General features: G+C 34.9%; 1 protein-coding gene across 2 annotated transcripts in view; it reads left to right on the top strand.

Annotated features, from left to right (window-relative positions):
- Positions 1 to 21448, top strand: part of LOC117341993 (coadhesin-like) — a 47801-nt gene extending 26353 nt beyond the window's left edge. For both annotated transcript variants that reach the window (XM_033903929.1, XM_033903928.1), the window contains exons 10-11: positions 19170 to 20198; positions 21230 to 21448. In XM_033903929.1, coding sequence (XP_033759820.1) covers positions 19170 to 20198; positions 21230 to 21420 — 1220 coding nt within the window. In that variant the 3' untranslated portion in view covers positions 21421 to 21448. The remainder of the gene's footprint in view (positions 1 to 19169; positions 20199 to 21229) is intronic.
- The last annotated feature ends 4403 nt before the right edge of the window (positions 21449 to 25851 follow it).

Raw genomic sequence — 25851 nt, 5'->3', positions numbered from 1 at the left:
TTTTGACGGAGGTTTAATAATTAAAGAAGAAGAAGAAGATGTTTGTTTGGACATGTAAATTCCTAAAAATTACCAATAATGTGCTGTAAATGCTAACAGAAGTACGATAAGCATTGTTATTTCAATATCTCTATTGTTTATTTTCAATTTCCCTAATATCAACATACCTAAATCCGCCTACCTACGATATGTTCATATCCCAGTTTATTTGTTATTCAAGGACTTGTTCATTTAATCACGATTTTCCTAACATGTAGACTACTTTAAAAGACTAACAAAACAAGCATTCGAGAGAGATAGGCTAATAAAATCTCGAGATAATATTACAATTGACATCATCATCTCATATTTTTCTTATGCGATATTACGTCAGACGTGTATAATGCTTGTTGTTATGTCTAGTTGTCGCCAACCTTACTGTCATTTAAGATGGTGACCTAACCCAGATATGACCTAGATTTATATGACGGGTGTCGTCGATGAAGCAGAAGGCGTTTACTCTTCAGGAGCACTTGGTCTTATAATCTTGGTACTTTTGTAGGCGCATCCATACAAATATATATCTATAATCTCCACTTATTTATATATGATATCTATAAAAAATGTCGACATGACCGACAAAATCTTCGGGACAACCAATACGATTTCTTTTTTTATCGATAGCTTATAGCTTCATCGAATGATCGTCTGACTTACAGGCGATTGAAGTGATAACTGTGGGTGTCTAACGCGTGGTAGGAAAGTGCAGCACAAATAATGGTATTAATATTAATATATCTTCAGAAAAGGCTTAGCCTGTTGTCTCATTCTTTTGACAATGCTGTATATATACAACTGTATATATTGTTAATACAATTATTTTGAAATCAAAATGGTTATTAATAGAAAGTTTTGAATTCACTGGGATGTACATACGTCTGCTTCTTACATCATTATATTGCTAGAGAAAATATTTTCTTCGGCTAATTCCTAAACCAAAGAGTGTGAGCGTTCTTGCATGGAAACATTGACCTTTGAACTTGCGTATGAAAATATGACAGGGTACGGGAACTACTTTCGCCAAGCACATGGCTTTGTTTACATTTACAAATTAAGTTACATAGAGGATATCTAACAGTGTCTTCAGTAATACCAAATATATTTCACGAGTGGGGCTAATATTTTGATATTTTTCACGAGTGCGCAGCACTCGTGAAAAATATCAAAATATTAGCCACACGAGTGAAATATATTTGGTTTTACTGAAGACACTGTTAGATATTCTGTTTATTACATTTTTCATCAACGAAAACCCTACCCCGTATGCTAACTAGGACTACAGCGATAATTTGTAAACAAAAAAAGTAGTTTCCCCTGTCCAGGTGCTGACATATATGTCGGGCTTTCTGATTGGTCAATTATTTTGGTATTTTCTAATCATTAATTTGATAATGAAAAGTGAAAAATATCACTTTTATAGAATGAATAATTTTTGATATTTCACTGGTAAAAATGTAATAAAAAGGGTTATTTTTTAATTTGAAATCTATTTTTTTTAAATATATTTAAATTTATACATATATCTAAATCAATACATTTTTATTAAATAAAAATATATTCACCCAACATGCACTGCTTCCAATTTTTGTCGTCTGCAACGTCAACGTCAACCAGACAACGTTACTGAGTAGGCTTCATAACGTCAATATGTACGGCAGCTTCAATTTAGAAAACGACTTGTTCAGTGCTAATGTGGAACCTCAGGAAATGTTTAACAACTCCATATCTGAGACTGACGACGTGCTCAGAGGTGTAGACTTCTTGGCTTCAGATAATGACGAAGAAGGAATAAGAAAAATGATGGACGAACTAGAGCAAGCCACCCGAGATCAACTCATTGAGGACATTGCAATTTCTGCTGAAATGTTGACAAGTGATCTGTCTACTGTTATGCCTCCTACCAGTGCAAGTGCCAATGATCATGATCATAAAGACAATTGTCACAATGTATTACTTCCTATTGAAAATGATGTAAACAAAAAACGTTTCAAAACAACAACAGAGATGGAAAGAAATGATATCGCTGAAAATTCCCAATCACACCGAACACAACAAAACACAATATGGGGAATGAAAATTTTTCAAGGTAAGCGAATGAAAATGGCATCTGAAATATTTCAAGGAAACTAGAAACACAAAATTAGACAGACATAGTAACCGTTCGTGTCGTAAATATCATTTGTATAAGCTGCGAATTTCTCTGAGAAATTGAACATCGGTAAGTCAACAGTAATCACAGATTTTATAATTAAGTGATTAACAGCTGATTTATCCGTTACACAAATAATTAATTACTTCGTTTCAGCATGGAGTGTGGAATCAAATGGCAGAGAACTTGACATGTCAACAATCACAGAAGGGGAATTGAACGAGATGCTGTCAAGATTCTATTGCGAGGCCAGACCAAAAAATGTTGAGAAACGTACAGAGAACCTTCCATCTCAACAAGCTGAAGTTTACCACAAAAATACATTGATCAATATCCGGGGGGCAATCAACCGTAGACCGACCGACTTAGGAAGGGACATAGATCTAGTGAAAGACAAAGAGTTCAAACCATCAAACAGAATAATGACCGGTCTGTTAAAACAAAGAATGCGCGACGGCTCCTCACGTCCAACCCAACATAAACAAATAATAAATGAAATCGATCTAAGTAAAATTTCAACTTACCTGTCAACTGCTCTAAGCTCGGCGGTTGTGTTACGCCAATGTGTATGGTATTACATAGCCATCCATTTCGTCACTAGGGGATTGGAATTTCACAAACAGCTCCGAATAAACTCATTTAACTTTCGTTCCGACGAACACGGCGAGTATGCGTTACTCAACCATGAGACACAACAAAAAAACTACCAAGGTGGCACATCCTACTCCTATGCTCCGGAAAAAAGAATGTTTGCAACAGGTGGTCCAAACTGTCCGGTGGAAATGTTGAAACATTTCATCGAAAAAACTGACACACAGGCTACTATGTTGTTTAACCAATACGTGAAAAATGCAAAACCTAGCGATAAATGGTTCACAGCAAAACCTCTCGCGTCTCGCACTTACAGTAACTTCATGTCGGATATTTGTACAGCTGCACAGTTGTCAACAAAATACACCGCTCACTGTTTGAGAGCTACGGCCATTGAAGCATTGAACAATCACGGTTTCGAAGCGCGACATATCATGTTCATGAGTGGACACAAAACTGAAGCTGCCATTAGATCTTATAACAGATCGTGCACATCCCAACAAAGACAGGCACTCTCAAAAATTTATCATCGGTTGCCTGTACCAGTGGTCCACGAGCGGATAGCTGTCGTTCCGAGCCGCCGGCCCTTTGCCCTCCTGTAACTGTGTGCGATCAACCGTCAAAACATGTCGTTCAATTCGGGAGCATTGACACACCTTCAGTTTCTATCGATGTTTGCCTAACAACGGCGTCACAGAGTCAAACATCCATATCCAACACTTCCATCTGTTTAAACTCTGGGTTGATGACAAACGGCGTATTCCACGGATGCACATTTAACTTCGGAAAACTGTAAACTCCTCAATGATCACACGTGTCAGCGGCTGAGCGGGAAGCGAGTGCTTCGGTCGCGGTCTGTTTTCTGTTTCTCTCAATAAACGCGTGATGAGATGTTTCTTAAAACAAAACAACACGCTTTGTTTATCATTGTTAAATGTATAAAATAACATGTTTCACAATATTAAATATGATACTCTATCAAAATGCTTTTGTTATTTATGTTAATATCATAATAAAAAACAGAACTATTTTTTACCGCGGAAAAAAAGTCTCAATTTGTTGTGAAGCGTCACCATTGGCTGTTCTAATAATTGACTCCTCCAACCGTGTCCGACTTTTATATGATTTTTTTTTATTTACAAAGAAAAAATATTGTAATCACAAAGACTTATAGAAACAACATCCGTAAGTGTAAATATAGGGATTGGATTTCACTTTTATGTTAACCATGCTTTTATGGAGCAATTCCTCTAAGAATATATTCTAAATGGGGCGCTAGCGCGCCCCATAGAATATATTCTTAGAGGAATTGCTCCATAAAAGCATGGTTAACATAAAAGTGAAATCCAATCCATATATGATATCTATAAAAAATGTCGACATGACCGACAAAATCTTCGGGACAACCATAACGATTTCTTTTTTTATCGACACTGTTTTAGCGTATAGCTTCATCGAATGATCGTCTGACTTACAGACGATTGAAGTGATAACTGTGGATGTCTGAGGTGTGGTAGGAAAGTGCAGCACAAATAATGGTATTAATATTGATATATCTTCAGAAAAGGCTTAACCTGTTGTCTCATTCTTTTGACAATGCTGTATATATACAACTGTATATATTGTTAATACAAATATTTTGAAATGAAAATGGTATTGATAAAAAGTTTTGAATTCACTGGGATGTACATACGTCTGCTTCTCACATCATTATATTGCTAGAGAAAATATTTTCTTCTTCTAACTCCTAAACCAAAGAGTGTGAGCGCGAGCGTATGCTGTTTTGTATTAAAGGATAAAAAGTTCGTTTGTTTTTTGTTTGTCTATATACATAAACAGTTATAAAACAGTAAATTAGCTTCAGATAGAAATTCTATAGGGACAACTTTAAAGTTTTCCTATTGTCGTTTGTTAGTCGTGCTTTGATTGGTCAAAAAAGAAAAATGTGATATTTTTACTAGCAGAAAAAGTAACATTTCATTAGTGAAGAGTATCGCTTTTATAGAAAAAAATACTTTCCGATATATCAACGGTAAAAAATTATTCGTGGAATATTCAAAGTAGGCGGTTCTGTTTATGCATAGGTATGTCAACATGGTGATTGATGTTTCGGTGCATCAAGTATATAACGCATGTGCTTACGTTGTTGAGTAACTCTTTGGTCACAGAAGCGGTAGTTAATTACTGTATATTAGATACATTGGACGGTTGATGTGAAAGAATGTACATGTGTATTTACATTTTTGGATTATTAAAATTTGTCTGATATGCTAGCAGTTAAATCGTATACAAAGTACGCAAGTCGGATAACGATAATTGAATGTAGAATGAAAAAATACTATGAAATGTGAAACAACAGATACAATATACACTGTCACATGCAAACCAACAATCTTATGTTACTTGATATTAAGTCTTTTGGCACAAAACCAGACTTTTGCTATGCTACTCTATCAGAATCTATTATAATCCTTTGAATAATTAGAAATATATTAAAAGTTTAATTTTTAAAATAATTTTGCTGAACAAGGCGTAAATAGATATTGATCCAATTAATTAGAAACATCATTATCAGAACATTTGCCTTTATGTATATCTGTATTAGCACGGATTTTGACTATTTTCCAAGAGGATTATATAATCCTGTTTCTAAAGCCTTATTACATAGACGTGTGAGACGTATGTTTGGTTTTATGATATTATGTACGGCAGTCGTTGTTGCTAAGATAATAGAGTTCCTGTGAATCTTCGTAAAGACACAAGTATTGTTTACAAAATTGAAATTTTTTGTTCAATACATTTAACGTTTTCAATTCATCAAGATATGAATCATCCACAATTTCCGTCTAGCATTAACTATGGTCGTCAAGTGCAGCGTGTATTGACACAGATTTAGTTGTGACGTGGTCGATTGTTCTATAGGAACTGTACGCTTAAGTCAATTGTTATAAGCTTTCCTCTTGGAGGAGTTTAATGTTCAATAATTTCTACAATCTTCAGTTTAGTTTGTGACAAAATACTCGCTTGGCATTAGCTTTTTGTATATGACTTTCCGGTAATGTAACAAAGAGACGATGTCATGATATATATATATAGGTTTCGCGAAATGTAACCCACCGAACTGGTCCTACTCAAACAACCGCGAAATATTAGCCCCTTGAAAATATCTGCAATATAGTATGATAATTCATATTTCTCCTTTTCTCCTTTCAGTTCTTCTCCATAAAATCAAATACGTCAGTAAGTACACTTTACCTACATCGTTTATTTGTTTAACTTTGACATGTTGCTTTTGATTAGCACGCTGTCAAAATAAGGTGACCGGGTGAAACGTCATGCTACGGACGTGTTAAAGTATGTCAGTTAAGTTTAATAGCATCTAAATTGACCGAAATGTATTGATGACCGTCACCATATGACATAAGTTGTTAGAAGAGGATAGCAAAAGTCAAATTTAAGTAGTTGTAAAAAGATGACGAAGCAAATCTACGATGGCTGATAACCTATTGCCTTTTTAATTTCATAAGAGAAATACAACGTTTGAATTTTTAGCATACATGTACATAGCATAAAGGACTGGCATTCCCGAACTCTATAACTTACAATACAATGAAACGGGAAAAACATGTTTACTGCATGGTATGGAAATAGAGTGAAAAAGCAAATAATATGACAACATGCCTTGCGAAGTGCGAAGTAACCAAAATGTATCAACCATTTTTTCTAATATTACAAAATAAATGTATTACGATTGTGACCTTAATAAAACCTACCGTTAAGTATTCAAAAGGCAGAGTTTGGAACAGAAATTCATATTCTTTCGTTAAATCCTCTAAAAGATGGTGAATGGAATGACTGACAGACATGGAGTTACTATTCTAAGATAATCTTGCATATGATGATGAGAAAAGTGAAGGCTCTGATACTGAAGAACATGTGAGCTTGTTGGAACATTGACCTATAGACGGAAACTGAAGTTCTTGGTAAAATTGGGATGACTGTTCTATATCCTGTGGTAGGGGCATCAGATAATAACTCTATTTTTCAACACAACGGCCAGAACTGTGGTGAAGGTGACCTGCCCTCCACCTGGTGCTTGGAGTACTTGGTCGGAGTGGAGTGACTGTTCCAAAACTTGTGGTGAAGGCGTGTCAAGTAGGAAAAGGATCTGTGACGACTCTGCCGGCGGGGTAAATATTGGGACGAACTCGGAAACAGAGAATTGTCAAGATTTGAAGTGTTACGACAGTGCGGGAGACTGGAATGGTTACAGCTTCACGTGCGGCAATGGTATACGAACACGAAATAGAATATGCGATAGCAAATTTTCGGGAGAAGAACGCATGAATGTGCTACCTACAGTTACGGATAGCAAGACGTGTGGTTACTCATTGTACCGTCCGTACGTATCATCGTTAACACCAAACGCGTTTTTATGTTTTAAGGATGCCATGTTGTGTGCGGGAGTTTGCGCATGAAGATTAAAATTGACTCCTTTGTATATATATTAATTGCAATGATTAATGAATTGCTTCAGAAATGCATAACACAAAGAAATGATATGTTATTATATTTCAGCTTTTTATGCGCGCAGAAAAGCGAGTTGTTACTTCAAACACCCTAACTGATGTGACCTTTTCATTACATGTGACGACAACAACTTACTTATTTACAGACTATTCATTTTAGGTAAATTGTTAATAACTTAATAAGATGTAATGATGCGATCATATGCTTCTTTTGAAAGATCGATAACCAAACGACATTGGTTTCAGACTTAAGATTGACGTACTAATCCTGTTTTATAGTCCTACTACTTCAGGACTGCAAGAAAGTTATAAATTTTGATAGGAGGTGACGTCACAAGATTAAACAAGCGGGATGCAACTTCATTAACATTAGAAATATTTGTATACTGTACGCAGCTCGTTAGACTCTATCTCCTCATTATCCTCAACTTAAAATCAGATTTGCGATGCCACACCGTCATCGTTGATGAACGTGAAATCATTCTAGCTCGACCTGCAAGTCAACGTTAACACTCATATTGTCCAATGTTTCTCAAACCTGCTTTCTAATGATTTAAGAGAAGATGCATAAATCATAGTATCTGGATCGTGTAGAGAGTTCCAATTGGAATACATCATATGTGTAATGGAGAGTTGTTCAATATTATATGAATCTTCTGTTACGGATATCGACTAATGATGGTGAAATTAACAGTTCAAGGTTTAGAGAGATGCAGATCATGGGCAAGCTTTATGCTCAACATCAATATCTCATTTGGAAACATTCTATTTCCTGAAAACATGATTGATGCTCGTTGATATGTCCCGTAGTTACGATGATGACTCCCTAACTCAAATTTGATATTGTAATTTAACCTGATTTGACCTAGATTTGTATGACAGATATTATTAAATAAGCAGAAGACCCATTCCCTAGCGAAGGATCTGATATTATTATCCTTATACTTTTCAGGAGTCTCGGTACGAATCTATATTTTTGTTTATATTTTTATCTCGTGATTTTTTTAAGTTTGATTTATTGATCCACGATTAATTCGGTATTCTTTGTTCTTCTTGACAATACTCCTGCTTTGACCCTTAATTTTGGTAAATTGCTATGAGTCGTTCGGGAACAACCAACCAATTGAAAAAAATATATTTTTGAAACATCCCCTGTGTATAGAAAGTTGAGCCAAGGATAAAATGTCTGGCAGCCACTGATTGGCCAGTATGTTATGAAACGAGAAAATTGATATGTAGCCTGATAGGTAACTGTCAATAAGAAATGTTGATATTAATTTTGTAAGTCCGATTGATTTTTCCCCCCAAAAGTTCAGGTACTAACAATTAACAGGTAAACATTTAAGACTTTTGAGAATTTTTACTGCGAAATTCACCTATTTTCAAAATGGCTACCCTGGAGAAAAATTGAGCAGAAGGACCCAACTTTATTTTTTGATTATGTGTTATATCAGACCCTAAACTTTTGTTATAAACCATAATTGTCATATTGAATTCAAGAATTTGAATGAAATACTCCAAAACGTTAACACTAAAGTCAATGGGAAAACTTGGTTGGTTGGTCTCTAATAAATGTATGTTAAGCAAATTGTAAAAATATGTTCATGATACATGCTGCACTGTTCTCAAATGACTGGCATTTATTCACATGCTTATGTCAGAAGGTGAATATGTACCGATTGCGTCTGATATATAAATACATGTATTTACATTGCCACCTCTACTATACAAGAAAGCATTTGATCTGATCGGTTATCTGACTTCATCTACGAGCCACTCTTATCAAGATACTTTCTTTTTTAAATTAACATTTTCTGTTAACATAAATGAAAGTTCTTGAAAATTTAGCACGAAACTTAAAGAAGAAATTGCGATAAATGTACTTATTCTACTCATGTTTTAAGTAGGTATGCATGTCATGACGTATAAACATATCTGTATTCTAATTCAGCTTATATCAAAGCGAATCAGTGGTGAGTGAGTACGTGGAAGGAAAGTGCAAGAAGAAATATCGTTTAAAAGATGTTAGCGACATTTGCTGATAGGTAATGGCCCCCAAACCACGGATAATGATTTGTTAACCTCTTTGAGAGTTGTTGTAATACTACGGTATATAAAACTCCTGATTGTCATTATTATTATAAACCATCGTGCTCATATACTGTGCTAATGAAGGCCGAAACTTTTGTTCGATAAAACTAGTTGCAATATATCAATAACAATCGTTATCATGTTTTTTTTAATTATCGGGCTCCGGTGGGTTATACTGAAATGAACTTTGGTCAGGCTCCGATTGGTTTTACTGAAAATGAACTTTGGTCACACTGATCTAATCCAACGGTAAATAAATGTATTATGTAGTGTGTAGTGTTTCCTAGGAATTGATTAATGTATGCGATCAACAAAATATACGAGGCACTCAAGGTTATTTTTTTCTTACCGATTTTTTTTTACTAATTTATGAGCTATTCAGCCAAAGATGTTATGCAACTGGGCATATAAGGCATGTGGTTATGAAGTGCAGCATTATATGAATCACCGATAATTCACATCAAAATACTTGATTTTCAAATCGAAAGGTGATCGAGTTTGAAGCATTTATATTGCTTATGTCATTTTCGGCTATTATGTTTTTATCAAATGTGATTGTCTGTCAATTACATTATTGTTTATACATCAGCGTATTGTATATATTTTATATAGAAATATAATATACCATAGCCGGACAGAAATGTAGATGTGTGTTTGTCGTTATTGATGATACGACGTGAAATTAAAAAAAAAATATGTACATTGTAGCATGTAATCTGTTCAAAATAATCATAATTGTCAAAATAACCATAATGTACCTACATTCCTGTTTGCGTCCGAATTAGTAATTTAGCGGTACGATTATCAACACTGTTAGTGTACGTGACAAGGCAATCCAGATCAACAGTGAGTGACTGACACATAGCGGGACTTCTTAATAGTAGCAGATAACCCTAGAACAATACACCGGAGCGTGCTATCAGCAGACTTCGAACTATAAAACTAATGTTTCGAATTGCTAGGACTATCAAACGGAGAGGGTGATAAACATGAAATTGCAGTAATATGAGTTGGAATAACATTAAAACCATTGTGTAAAACTGAATTCATTCTCCTTGTTCGTTGATTGAACGAAAACCTATAGAAAAAGATTGATTAGCTTTGGAATTACGGACATTAATTTTGTTTTGTTATTTTTGCCGTCCTATTAACAGGACATTTTAGGACGTGCCAGGTTTTGGAGTTCGAGGAAAGCCGGAGATACCCGGAGAAAAACCACCGGCCTACAGTCAGTACCTGGCAACTGCCTCAAGTAGGTTTCGAACTCGAAACCCAGAGGTGGAGGGGTAGTGATAAAGTGTCTGGACACCTTAACCACTCAGCCACCGCGGCTCCTCACAGGCATTTAATGATCCAGGAAGTCGAAACATAATATATATATATATATGCACACGCTGGAAAAACCAGTATTGTGAGAACGCAGCTGTTTTCTTCGAATACAGGGCTGAAAAGGTAAGTTCGTGGTAGAAAATATACGCCGTATTTATATTTTATGCTTATGATGTCGAGTTCCCCGCAATAATTGGAATGTGGTCACCTCTGTATTTCACCATTTTAGCTTTGTTTGATGTTTCCCTCATAATTTATCCATCATTTATTGCCTCCGGTAAGCTTTGTATATGCTTATGGTCCGCCAAGAATATAAACGTCAAATCTGTTTTCTAACAATTTTTATCACGTTTTATTGTTTATTCTGAAAAGCGCCTTATGTTTGGGAAAATACTGGAAATTTATACTCAAATTATTCGTAACAAAGAATATTTGTTGTACAAAAAGAAGCAATGGACATTTCATTACTTAGACTTTGATATTTTTTCCAGAACATTTGAAAATGCAGTCTTATCAGCAAGCTCGGGTAAGTACACTTTCTTTTTTTTACAAATCATTATCATTTTTGAATGACTTTAGATAATTTGGAGAAAAAATGAAAATAATCAATATTTACTTTCTCTGATCGAGCTAATCTTCCCTTCCTATTACAATATGAAGAATTCTCGTTTTTATACAGGTAACCTTTCATAGGCTTCTAGAAGCAAACATGTCACAGGCAATAAAACGTTTACCGATAACATGTGCAACCCCTGTCGGGAATAGTATATTTTTGGATCATATAGATATAAATTAGTTCTTCGGGGATGTTTGCTTACTCTACCTTTTTTCCTGTATACCGCCGGATACGTGAAAGGTGTGTACTGGTCACCGATAAAATAAAATCGATATTCCGCTTAGTTAAGATAATTCAATTTTAAATGACATTAAGAGTTATTTGAAAACGAATTAAATTAAAAGGTACATAATTATACTATTCCATATCTAATTTCACAATTTATTGTTGACGGAAAATACATCAACTAATCAATACATTCGGTGATAAAGACTCTTTACTGTCCGATCAATTTTACGCTGAAACTGGTCATAGGTTGATAAAATCTCAAGTTTTTGACTGACCGTATAGTATAGGACATAGCATACATAGTGTTATTATTATAAAACATCAGTTAACTGTTTTTGTATTGCACATTTTTCGTCTACCTTTCTGTCCTGGTGACGTGGAATCTTACCTTTTCTTATATAATGTCTTTTTGTGTTTTGTTTTCTTCTGAAGTCTTCTTGGCACGCATCATCATATTACCTTGGCTGTGCGTTATACACCTAAGATGATAAATGAATAAATATAAACGAAATATTTCAAACAAACGTCTTCCATACTAATAAAACAAAAGTCCTTTCCTACCAGAATTATATCTGGTATCATATTTCATTAGGTCGTGTGAGAACCTTTCGGTATCTTTCCATTGTTCCTCTTTCTAAGCAATATCCTTATGCTCCTCTTATACTGCCTCATTTGAGCGTTCCAGCATACGGAGAAAGTATTTGGTTAAGTCTTCGCTGAAAGGCAAACAAGTGCCGATAAATAATATTAGTATTGCTGCTGTCTTCCTGAAGGTAAGTTTTTACCTTTCAACATAATGGACGGGTATTTCAGTTTAAGGACTTTAGATGTGTCCGTCCTTCAAAGGTGCTATTGTTTTAAAGTGACTTAAAATAATGATGAAGCAAACCAAACCTTGTTTCAGACAAAATATTTATGTTTCACTTTTTTTTCAGCCTAATATCCCACCACCAGATATCGATATGCAATATGACAACAATAAAAGTGTCTCCATGGTTTCTGAGAAAAACGTCCAGCTACAACAAAAGTTTGACCAAGATCAAGAACATCATTACGAAACTATCGACTCTTTCCAGGAAAACAGTGGAACAGTGAGTTTCAAATGTGTTAACATATCATCAAATCTCAATTGCTATGTCAGTAATAAAATTAATGTCTGGCAAACGGTTGTGATAATATATTCACTAATGCATCATATGCACATTGCAATATCATGTCGTAAATGAATCGGCATTGCTGTAGGAACAAGAATGATATGGAAGACCCTAACTCCATGTATTGCAGAGTAGGTTCACGTTATCCAGTTCTGAACGACCAAATGTCAAAGTATTTGTACCAGAAAGTACATGTCTCCACTGCTTTATACAAGTATTTCCTTAATTTCATTGAGACTGGCCTACGTTATAAGGTCTCTTCGTGAACCATGTTACGCTCTTCAAACAGTATTATGTGAAGATAATAAAATGTCAAGAACTATAATACCAGCGTAAATGATGTAAACGAGCGGACAAAAGATGGGAAATTAAGAGTAGCATACATATATAAAGAAATTAATGATTAAAGCTTGGAAGAGGCTACTGTTGGAAAATAACATATGTGTTGATGATCCTTGCCTTCGTTAAGGCTACAGAGTTAACACTTGAAGGATAATGTATACATCATTATTTTAAAAGTCAAAATCCGGATTTGTATACGACTATTTTCTGTCAGTACTTCTTCTTTTTCTAATGGCACGATATATTCCCTATTCACTCTGTAAATCTTCGTTTTACCTGCCCAAAGTTTACGATGAAAATGGTTTTGATTTCATGAACTCTTTATTCCTTTAAGTAAAGCTTCCGAAAATTTAATAACCATGCATTTGATATGTGTTCTTCATTTTCTTTTAAGTGCCGTTCAATCAAATCACAGTCATCGGTAAGTGTTTTCTAATCACATCATGTCTTATCGTGTAACTGGGGCCGCGGTGGTCGAGTGATTAAGGTGTCCAGACACTTTATCACTAGCCCTTCACCTCTGGGTTGCGAGTTCGAAACCTACGTGAGGCAGTTGCCAGGTACTGACTGTAGGCCGGTGATTTCTCTATGGGTGCTCCGGCTTTCCTCCACCTTCAAGACCTTGCATATCCTTTAATGACCCTAGCTGTTAATAGGACTTTAAACAAAAACAAACCAAACCAAATATAGTGTAACTTTGATGATAGATCTTGCCGTTGACCGAATAAATTGATGTTTCATTGTGTTAGTGTGGCATTTCAGAATGATGCCTGTATAAGTGCCAGCATCAGCAGCACACTTATTCGGTGAAAACTTTCCTCCTATGATTTTGGCCTTTGATAAATCTTCTATGAATTCTTAATTTGAAATCGTTTGAGTTATAACAAATTATTAGAACATTTATGAAGGATAAACTGATAAGCAAAGAATAGATAGACATACTTTTTGGATAAATCTTTAAAAATGATAACATAGAAGTTGAAAACAAATTAAAAAAAGGAATCAAAAACATACATATCTAATATCATAAGGGAAACGCTGTGGAAAGGAGATAACTCTAAGACATAAAGATGACGAAGGTATAAGCGTATTACGAAACAAAGGTTTTTGTCTTTTAATCCGTTGACATTAACTACTTAACAAAAGAAATATATCGTGTTGATAGGCATTGAAAATACATACTGCCATCTACGAGACGGGCTTAAGTGCCTAGGGGAAAGTTAAAATATTTCAATACCCAAACATCGTTCTCCCCAATTGCAACCAATATATTGAATTCATGTTTTTAAAATAAAGTACCAGCAACTCTTTTATGAAGAATGACTGCTATGTTTACTTGGAACAACTAAATACGATTTTACTTTACAGACTCAAGATTCCTGCTATGCTGATACAAGAGGTGTGCAAATACGAACTGTAAGTTATATACGTCTTAACCGATATTCGTTTTGGATTTGAGAGAATATATATATTTTGGAATGTTATATTTGTATGTAAGTTACGATATAGTGCGATAAAGCTAGTCTTTAATCAGCGAACTTTGGTTATTATTGTACACATTCCGTAATATTAAACACGTTAAAATATAAAGACTTTGAAATATCATGAATAAAAGAGAGGTGAGTAGAGGCTAACCTACATACTCTAATCGATAGATATAAATCTATCCAGCGATTTATAGTGTATCTTGTACACCAGTTTTTTAATTATTTAAATGTAAAGTGAGAACTTTGACCTTTGTCCCTGAACCATTTCAATCAAACTCTAATCATATGTAGAACTTAATAGTTTGATTTATGGTATTGATATAAGCTGATCTTGTTCAGGGGTTCATGATATATCTTTTTCGCAAGTTTATCGTGAACGGACGGACAGACTGACGCCCGTACAATATGATCACAATGTAATGCCACTACTATGTAAGGGGTATATAACACAGATGTATTTTGTTATTAGATAATGTATTGTGTCGCTGATGTCTTAGATAAAGGTATTCCTCGTATCATGGTAATCGTAGAACTACTGTTTCGGATCAAAAGTCTTTCCACACAGCCTATTTCTGCAATATTTTCTATGTATTTTTCAACTTTTTTTTTTCAATCACATGCCCTGCTTTAATCAATGGTTGCGTATTACTGAAACTGTGTGTGTTGAAAATAATAGACGTTCTTCATGTAAAATTTCTATGCACATTACCTCCTATGTAAGTAGAAAGTAGAAATAATAACTAAACGAAATTTTCTGTGGTACTCTCATCATTCACTAACTTACCAGATTATCATCAAAATGATGTTACAAAAATTCATATCGTAAAATTACTCTGAATTTCCGATATGAATGACGACGGAACATAATGAAAATATGAAACTAAAACTCTTTCAGAATAAAATATCTTGATAAAGACAGTCCATTAAATATTCCAGGACAGTTAAAAAAAGAAATGTTTGAACGGTAAAATTTACAGCAAAATTGGTGGTGCGGAAAGATTTTCGACCTGCCAATGTAGCTGTGATGAGGTCCAATCTGCTCTTCTTGCTCCCGCAAAAGCTGTATTTGTTGTTTTTGATTAAATGTTGATACAAACTTAAACTTAATCAGTACAAAGAGTGTTGAAATTGTGATAACAGCTTTCAGCATAACTTATATACCAGGTTTCACCAGTCGTATTCTCAGTTTCTCATAAACTATATGTTATGCACTCATAATCGGATGTCTCATCTTGAATAGCAAGAAATCATCAGTGAGCGTTATGCTCGGTTATTTATAGATTCAAGAATGCCCTACTATGGAGCTACCCAAATTTATTATATAAAAATAGTTCCTAGATAACGATGGTATTGACTAATGACCGTGTTGTTTGAAATGTATCAGATATCTAAACATATCAGGAAAACAATAAAGCATGAGGAAAACAATTCGTTTTATCACACGAATAAAACAAATGTTTGAGAAATTTAAAAAAGCTAGGATGTAAGGCATACACACGATACATGTTTCTATTTACAGACCACGGATTACCTATACGACGATGTTCAAGATGGTTGTCCACGGCGTTATGTGAGTACTATTAACTTTGATGATATAAGCAACTCGTCTTCACTACATTTATTTTGCAAAATTTTCTTTGTAATGGGTTACCAGACATACAAAGATATTAATGAAAAATAAATAGAATTAAATAAAATAAAATAAAGAAAGTAACAAACAAACCAATGAAATAGGGGTGAAAAGGAATGACAGCAAATGAGAAATATAAATTGTCCAGTGTCTGAAAAACTTAAAATACTTTAATTGTAAGAAACGTTTATGTTTACAGATCCATAATGACGATGCTGCGTCCAATGACAGTTCACATAAGACTGAAGTAAGTCAACCTATTATTATTATGACATCAGTCTGCTGTAAGTTTACCTGAAACTATTCTCACATCTGTCTGCTGTAAGCTCACCTGTAAATATTCTCACATAAGTCTGATGTAAGCTCACCTGTAACTATTCTCACATCATTCTACTGTATGCTCACCTGTAACTATTATTACATCAGTCTGCTGTATGCTCACGTGTAACTATTCTCACATCAGTCTGTTGTAAGTTTACCTGTAACGATTCTCACATCAGTCTGATTGTATGCTCACCTGTAACTATTCTCACATCAGTCTGTTGAAAGTTTACCTGAAACTATCCTCGCATCAGTCTTCTGTAAGCTCATCTGTAACTATTCTCACATCAGTCTGCTGTAAGCACACCTGAAGCTATTCTCACATCAGTCTGCTGTAAGCACACCTGAAACTATTCTCACATCAGTCTGCTGTTAATTCACCTGTAACTGTTCTCAAATCAGTCTGCATAAAGTCAAACTGTAACTATTTTCACATCAGTCTGCTGTTAGTTTACCTGAAACTATTCTCACATCAGTCTACTGTAAGCTCACCTGTAACTATTATTACATCAGTCTGCTGTATGCTCACCTGTAACTATTCTCACATCAGTCTGCTGTAAGCACACCTGAAACTATTCTCACATCAGTCTGCTGTAAGCACACCTGAAGCTATTCTCACATCAGTCTGCTGTAAACACACCTGAAACTATTCTCACATCAGTCTGCTGTTAATTCATCTGTAACTGTTCTCAAACATGTCTGCATAAAGTCAAACTGTAACTATTTTCACATCAGTCTGCTGTTAGTTTACCTGAAACTATTCTCACATCAGTCTGCATTAAGTCAGTCAAACTGTAACTATTCTCACATCAGTTTGCTGTAAGCTCACCTGTAACTATGCTCACATCATTACAATAAAAAAATATAAACAATGAATTTAAGGGGAAGAGAGGAAGCAGAAATCAGGAAAAGATCAGGTTACAAGAAATTAAGAACTTCATTACTAGAAAGAAAAACCCGGGTTGAAATGTGGTTTCTTCGTTTCTTTGTTTGGGGTCTCATGTCTACTGCTCAGTCTAATGGTGTATGGTAAAGGTAATCGAAATGATAATGGCAACACAAAGGATTAATAAATAGCAAATTATTAAAAGTTCTGCCATTTATATAGCTAATAGAAAACAAAGTATTATTAGATACATATGAACGAGATAATGCCCGAGATACAAATCTGTGATATTTGTTTTCTTATTTGTAGAACAGTTACCTCTCGTTTGTAAATTGGAAAAAGCCTGATGTAAGTACAGCAGTAGCTACTACAATTAATATTTTATATTACTATTTTTTTTTTATTTGAGCTGTGATGTCAACGTCGCAATCTAACGTTCTAAAAAGAGTTCCTAGATAATGATGGTGCCTAATGACAATGAGATTCCAAGGGTATGTAGCTATCTAGTATGGGTCAATCGGACAAATTCTAAATCCCATAGTTTGTATACTTCTTCTATAAAATATATAGTTTAATTGAAGCAATATTTCCGTTATGTTGAGAAATCGTTGCCTCCATTCTTAAAAATCGTAAAATTTGAAAACGGGATTCTTTACCTCAGATTAAAGACACAAGTCATTTGAAATGTAAACACATAGCTCACAAAAGGTCAAAGGTCAAGCAAGTGATCACAATCAATCAATATGGTATTCGTTATATCTGCGTAGATTAAACAATTACAATAGACTCAACACCAACTTAATTTAATTTCTGATATAAAACTTTCAATTAGACTTCAATTATTACTCGTAGTTTATTGGGGACAATATATACAGTTTTGCCATGCAGTTAAATGTCCCTTTGGAGTACATTTTCTTAAAAACTACGATAGCTTTCTAAATCAAGCGTATAAAGTAAATAAATTCTTCAAAAGTATAAACAGATGTCAAGTTAAAACAATGTACACCGGATTTTTTAAAATGTTATAAGCATATATCTTGCTGCATATCACATAACGTTTTTTTACATTAGTTTCCTGAACGATATATATGCTGCCAAAATTGATTTAGTCGGCAGAATGGTTAATATGATCAATTAACCTGATAGCGTAATAAACGTCAATTGTAACTTGAGTAATGACATATTTTTCTATCAGTTGCAGAGGAAGTCCCGGTCAAACAGAATTGTGATAGCTATTGCAATAGTCATCGTTATAGGTCTCCTAACAGCCGGCGGAACTTTCTTATATGAGAGGGTATTAAAAGAGGAAATCTCAGAAACAGGTAGAAGTATATATATTGACTGGATATTGATACACTTTATAAACAATCAGTTTTGTGTTTAAAAATCTAAAACCATCAGAGAATTTAGTAAAGTGAGATTAGTAAAAGGGTATTAGACCAGGACAAAGATGTAGGTATCAACACTTAAAAAAGAATATCAGTTGTGTGTTCAAAAATCTGAATAATCAAATTATCATAGGAGTCGGTAAATTCTTTGAATTAGATTTAGTTTTCAACACATTTCAGCTATTTTATTGTGATATAAAAGAAAACGGGAAAAATGAAGAAATAAAAGACCATTTCGCATCATTTTTACAATGTGTACAAACAGAACAGAAAGTATGATATCGATTGATTTTGAGGTAAAATTAGGTAAATTATGTTAATTGCTACATTTGGAGTTTAAATGTGTTTATTACATTTAATCCTAATATAGTGAACATTATGTTGGATAGACACACAGCAAGGGAATCGTCCAGTAGATGGAACATGGACTGACTGGCCAGAGTGGAGCACCTGTTCTGTGACATGCGGCGATGGTATTATGACTCGCAACAGAACCTGCGATAATCCTCCTCCTTCATTTGGCGGAAATGACTGCGAAGGTTTAACATCTGAAAATCAGAGTTGTATTCTTACAAACTGCTCTGTGAATGGAAACTGGAGTGAATGGCTACAATGGGACTCCTGTTCAACAACTTGTGATGACGGCGTCAAAATCCGCAACCGAACCTGTGATAATCCTGCGCCGGTATTTGGCGGAGAAGACTGCGAAGGATCTGCAACGGAAACACAAAGTTGTATACTTGCCAACTGCTCTGTGAATGGAAATTGGAGTGACTGGCTACCTTGGGATGCATGTTCTGCATCTTGTGATGAAGGCGTCAAAACGCGCAACCGAACTTGTGATAATCCTGCGCCGGCATTTGGAGGTGAGGACTGTGAAGGTTCCTATACGGAAGAAGAAGTGTGTATGTTGAAACATTGTCCTATAGACGGAAACTGGAGTTCCTGGCAAAATTGGAATGACTGTTCAACAACCTGTGGTGGGGGCATCAGAAACCGCACAAGAAACTGTGATAATCCTACTCCCCAGCACAATGGCCTGGACTGTGTTGGACCAAACTCGGAAACATCAGGTTGTGATGAGGCGACTTGCCCTCCCCCTGGTGTTTGGGGTAACTGGTTGGAGTGGAGTGACTGTTCCAAAACTTGTGGTGAAGGGGTGAAAATCAGGACGAGAAACTGTGATAACTCTGCCGGTGGAGAATGCATTGGGGACAACTCGGAAACAAAGGATTGTCAGGATTGGGTATGCTACGACGCATGGGGAGACTGGAGTGAGTGCAGTTTCACGTGTGGAAGTGGTATAAGGACCAGGGAAAGGACATGTGAGGAAGTACAGACCGGACAGAGATGTGGTTGGCATTATCCCACGTTTAAAGCCCAAAAGACATGCACTAACCCAGCGCCTTGTGAGTCTGGTAAGTAACAAAATGAAGGTCATTTATCTACTTATATTAATCGTCATTTACAAACATTATACACGTTTATGCATGTGTATTTTCGCATCGAAACATTGGCCTTATTCATTTATAAAATTATGTATTTGTTTTGCAATGACTTCTAGCTTTATACCCTCATTAAGTTAAATGTACACAATAATTGCCTCTGTACGTTTGTGTAAGCCACTTTACACGTATACAAGATGTATCATGAATCAGTCAGTCGATCGTTTTAATATTCGCATCGACATATCAAATCCTCATTATTTTTTTACCTGATTAGATGTTGTTAGTTGATGGTTAAGCTCTAAGGACATATTATTCTACTCCTGAAATATAATGCAAAATATAAGCTGATTAACATTGGGGTCTAGAAATACTTAGCAGGAAAGTTTTAGATTTGAACAAAATCACTGAAAGGAATAATGAACAAGACGGATGGCGGCAAATCATATATTTATTCACTTTAAAATATTTAGATATGCACTGTAACCCCACTATGTAATTTTACCAAGCCCATTTGAAGGTTACGAGTTCATAACATCGAAACCTGTATTAAGACGTCATTATTAATGTGACGTAATTATGACGTCGAAAATAACGAATGATGGCTATTGAAAATGCTGTTTTTGTCTTTCACAATAATAATTTGTTTATTCTTCGTAGGAGCAAAATACTGTAGTCGTTGTCAAATGTAAGAATAAGCATTTTTTTATAATTTCAGTTGGAAGTTATGGGTTGATGAATGCCAACTAGACAATGGTAAATTCAAAATTAGCCCTAGCGCGCTTCATTAAATTTGCCTTTGTCCAGTTATCGTCTGCTCTTTCCTAGTTCAGTTTTTTTTTCGCATTTATCTGATAGATCGACTAGGCTATCATTAAAGTGATCTCATTTAGGGTGCAGGTTGATACGGTTCAATAAAACTATTTAATGGAAAACTGGGTTCAATGTCTCTTCAGTAAAAGGTATCCGAGGTCAAGGATTAGCCAAGATTTGTTTTATTGCAGATTTTTGCGAGAGCAGAAGTGCGAGCTGTTCGTACAGTCATCCCACAAGGTGTGACTTTTACATCACATGCGATGCAGGCAAGAATACGCACCAACGAATGTGCAATGTTCTGATGTGGTACAAGGTGAACGCCAGCAACCCATGTGAAGGAGACTGCGACTGGGAGGCGAATGTCCAGTGTTCCTTATAAAATTGCCATAGCTCTTGTTAGCCGCGGCTTTGTACTAGCCAGGAAGTTGAGAAAGATAGAAAGATGGTTGCAAAAGACCCAATAACCACGGGTTATGATCTGTGAATCGCTTTGTTGCTATGGTATAAGGTTATAAACAACTCCGAAATAGTATGTATTATTAATTATTTACCACAATAAGTGTATATAAATATTTCATTACTTTTATTCTATCACCTTATTTTTAGCTTCTTCATAGACTAATATGAGTTGAAATTGTGAAACTTGATACAGGAGTTAACAGTTATTTATCCATCGTAACATACTTGAAAAATGTCTTAATTCCAAGAGTACAAAATATCTTATCCATAAAACATTAATACGGTAATATATACAGCCAAACTTGTTTCTAAAGGATAGAATGAGTCTGTATTTAATGCATTTTCTCTTATGCTGTTTCCTGTTTACCGTAACAAACTGATTATGTCTGCGTTGTGTATATGAATATATATTTGCCAGCTTGGTTTGTTCAAGCCTTGTTTTATCCTACATGCCATGTTTTAAATCTTGGAAATAATGACGCTGATTAAGACACACATGCATTTCATTTTCGTTGAAAAATGATAGAAATCAAGGACAAGTGCTATTTCCTTTTATATACTGGAATTCGCCTGTTCTAATTTTGCTTTTTTAGCCATCCTTCTGTATGCTCCTAGAATGACTGAAGAGTCGGAAGAAAGGTTTTTTTTGTGGAATATTTTTCTCTCTTTCAAATTGAGGTGTGTACAGACCATTGGTGAAAACAAATTTCTTCTATAAATATATGATTCTAACTTAAATGCATTAATAAAAGGTGTCTTTGGGGACAAAGATGTGATACATCATAAAACTTTGTAATTGTTCTAAATTCTATATGATTCTTGTCAATTGTTATATTGTTTCTATTCTATTTGCTTCAATAATATTTGTTCTTGATGACTATATTTAATATTAACCTTCATACGGAAATAAGTAGACATTTGTAAAAGAGACTCAATACGACACAAGGATATCTGTTTATTTATATTGGTTTTTGCAATTGTCCTGTGTGCATGTATTATTCATGACTCTGTTTTTTCTATCGCGTTTTGCTTTCATAATTTTGGTTTTGTTTCTTTTATTAATATATTGACGTGGCGACAATACTAATGAACTGTATTCTATATTTAGTTCATTCCTAAGTACACAAGGAAACACAAATGATAAATGAGAACAATCAAATGACTCGTGTCGTAACTGGGTCTCGACCTCACGACCGATGCCACTTAATCGCCTTGTCAGAAACACCCGCAGCGTATACCACTGCACCACATCTATGTTCTTTAAAAACAATGCTTGAATGGCGCAGTGACAGTGCCCCGATACCATGGCGTTATCGTAGTGAAAAATCATCTATCGGATGATTTAAATGGCAGGACTGCAACGTTTTTATATAAATGAATGCAAACTGTACACGTATTACATTTATCTCAAATAGAAAGATTACAAGCGGAAATTAAAATATTTAACAAAAGGTCAAGAACACGAAGCGTATGCTGTTATATTTATGAGAGACATGAACAATTCAATTCTTAATATACGTATTTATTTTGAATTCATTAATACAGACATATAATTTTGTTCAAAGAAAAATACATTTAAACTCTTAAATCTGCCAATTCATCAGATTAAAACCTTTCCTTAACCCAACGTAACACTAATGAAACATGTTATTATTTTTTATTTTATATATTACATGTTATGGTTTACACATATTTAGTTTTTAATAAAACAACTACGTTCTTTCCTGAAACTATATGGTATCAAAATAATTGTTAACATAAAGGGAGGTAAATACTACATCATCTTTTTACTTGGTCTCGAAATATTTTCTCTTCGCATGATGTGTACATTGAATGAGATGGTTTGCACAGCATTTCTCTAATCAAACATTTCTAATTAATTCACGGATTTCTTTGTTTGTTTGATGTGTTAAATAAAGACAATCGTTTGACTTGTGCAATTAAATCGTGTTACACATTTGATACCAATGTTCTTTGTCCTTTCATTTCAATACTCCCTTTGACGGTAATTATCGTTTCCCTTTCCTATATGTTCATCTTAACAACAATACAGGCTCTTGACAATATGATAAGCATATATTAAACGTGTCTTAGTTTAAAAACGAAACGAAAATATCCAAATAGACTGAATGGATCGACCAGTCAAGGTTATACTTCCCCATATTCTCTAATATAAGGAATTTCAACCGCTTTCTACAAACGTATTGCAAACTACTATTGTTTCAAACTAGAATCTAGTTCAATTTCTCACTAAGACATATGTATTGGTGAAAGGATTTTTGTTTCATTTTTAACCAACATTATGACGTAAGAATTCTACCAGTTGTCTCCAATTTATGATCCACAAGAGGCGAATAACTTTGGATGATTCTATTTTCTCATGACACTGGCGGCTCCTGTTTGATTTCCAAAAGGTAGTACAATACCGGTTTCTAAAGCCTTCTTACATAGACGTGTGAGAGGTCGTATAACAAAAGGCGATTTATTTTTTTGATAAGTTTAGGTATTTTGTTCAATAATGAAAATGCTTTGTTTAGTTTTATGATATTATGCACGGCTGACTACAGGGCAGGTAACAACGATCATGCACAGTATTTAATTTTCACCTATAGGTATAATGAGGATTTGCTACCTTCAGATATAAAATGATAACATAACAAATCGGATAAACTCTGGTGAATTTGAGAGTAAGGCCAATACAGAATGTTGACCTCGGCCTCGTACCTCGACCTATATGTAACCATCACGCACTGCTTATAACAAAGCTATATGATCAGTAAATGATTTCAATTTCCAAATTTTCTATTTTTCTAATTTCCTAATTTTGTCGATATTCTCTATTCACTGCAAGAGCCCGGATTATGATATTTGGTCAGTATGTACCTCGTAAAGTGCACTAAATTGTTTGGTCATCAATAACATTGTCTTGCTACAAAGTCCATGCAGGTCAGATATGGTGTAGTGTATAAGTCCCCAATAGGAAACTAGAGGAGGGGGCGGGAAAGTGGTGTGGTGTATAGTATTGAGTTTTGTTCGTCCGTCCTTCCGTCCTTCTGTCTCACCTCACAGTATCTTGTCCGGGCTAGCATCGATTCAAACTAATACTTCTTATTTTGGACATGGGTTCACCTTAATAAGCTGTTGTGATCCATACCTAAAGTAGGTCACTCTAACCCACATTTGACCTTTGAGCTACTTCAAAGAAAACGTTAGTCCTGGCTCTATCTCCTGCACACACTGGCACTTCTTACTTGGAACATGGATCAGTGTGGACAGTATGTCGCGTACCAAACGTTGGTCACTCTTACCCCCATCTAATTTCGCTGTAATCGCGGTCATTCGATATAACAAGAAAATAAATACTCAACGAATGTTTATGTATAGAAGTGTTGACTTAAAAATATTGATAAGGTTTGGTTTCGCGTAATGTAGCCCATCGAACTGGTCCGACTCTAACTACCGCGAAATATTAGCCCATTGAGATTTAACTCCAATATAGAATGATAATTCATAGTTCTCCTTTTATGTAAGCACACTCTACCTACATCGTTTATTTGTTTAACTTTGACATGTTGATCTTTGATTAACACGCTGTAAGAATAAGGTGACGTGGTGAAACGTCATGCTATGTGAAGGTATGTCAGTTAAGTTTGATATCAATTAAACAAAAGTGATCGAAAGATTTATTGACATTAGCTTTTGCAAGGACATTAAACGTCAAAACTAACTGAAGCTGTTTAAAGATGACGAAATAAGCCTACGATGGCTGATATTCTATTACCCTTTTAATTAGTAGAAATACAACGTTTGAGCTTTCTTTAGTATTCATGTACATGAAAGTCTTTATTTTAGAATATAATAAGAAAGAAGCAAAACATGTTATGGAATAAGAGTAAAAAGCAAATAATATGTCGACATACCTTACGAAGTTGACAACAACATTCGAACTATTTAGGGAATACATGTATTACGATTTTGACCTAAAACAAACTTACCATATATTATTGAAAAGCATTGATAGTCGTTAAATCCTCCAAATATGCTGTTCTGCGATAATCCTGCATTTGTGGTGATGACTGTGAGCGTTCCGATACTGAAGAACACGTGTGCTTGTTGGAATATTGTCCTTTAGACGGAAACTGAAGTTCTTGGTCAAATTGGGATGACTGTTCTACAACCTATGATTGGGGCATCAGGAACCGCACAAGAAACTGTGATAACCCTACTTTTCAACACAACGGCCAGAACTGTGGTGAAGTGACCTGCCGCCACCTGGTGTTTGGAGTACCTGGTCAGAGTGGAATGATTGTTCCAAACTGGTGGTGAAGGCGTGTCAAGTAGAAAAATGATC

Source organism: Pecten maximus, chromosome 14 (genome assembly GCF_902652985.1).
Source record: "Pecten maximus chromosome 14, xPecMax1.1, whole genome shotgun sequence".
In the NCBI taxonomy this organism is placed as follows: Eukaryota; Metazoa; Mollusca; class Bivalvia; order Pectinida; family Pectinidae; genus Pecten; species Pecten maximus.
The sequence above is the reverse complement of the archived record's forward strand: the minus strand, read 5'-3'. Positions and strand labels throughout refer to the sequence as shown.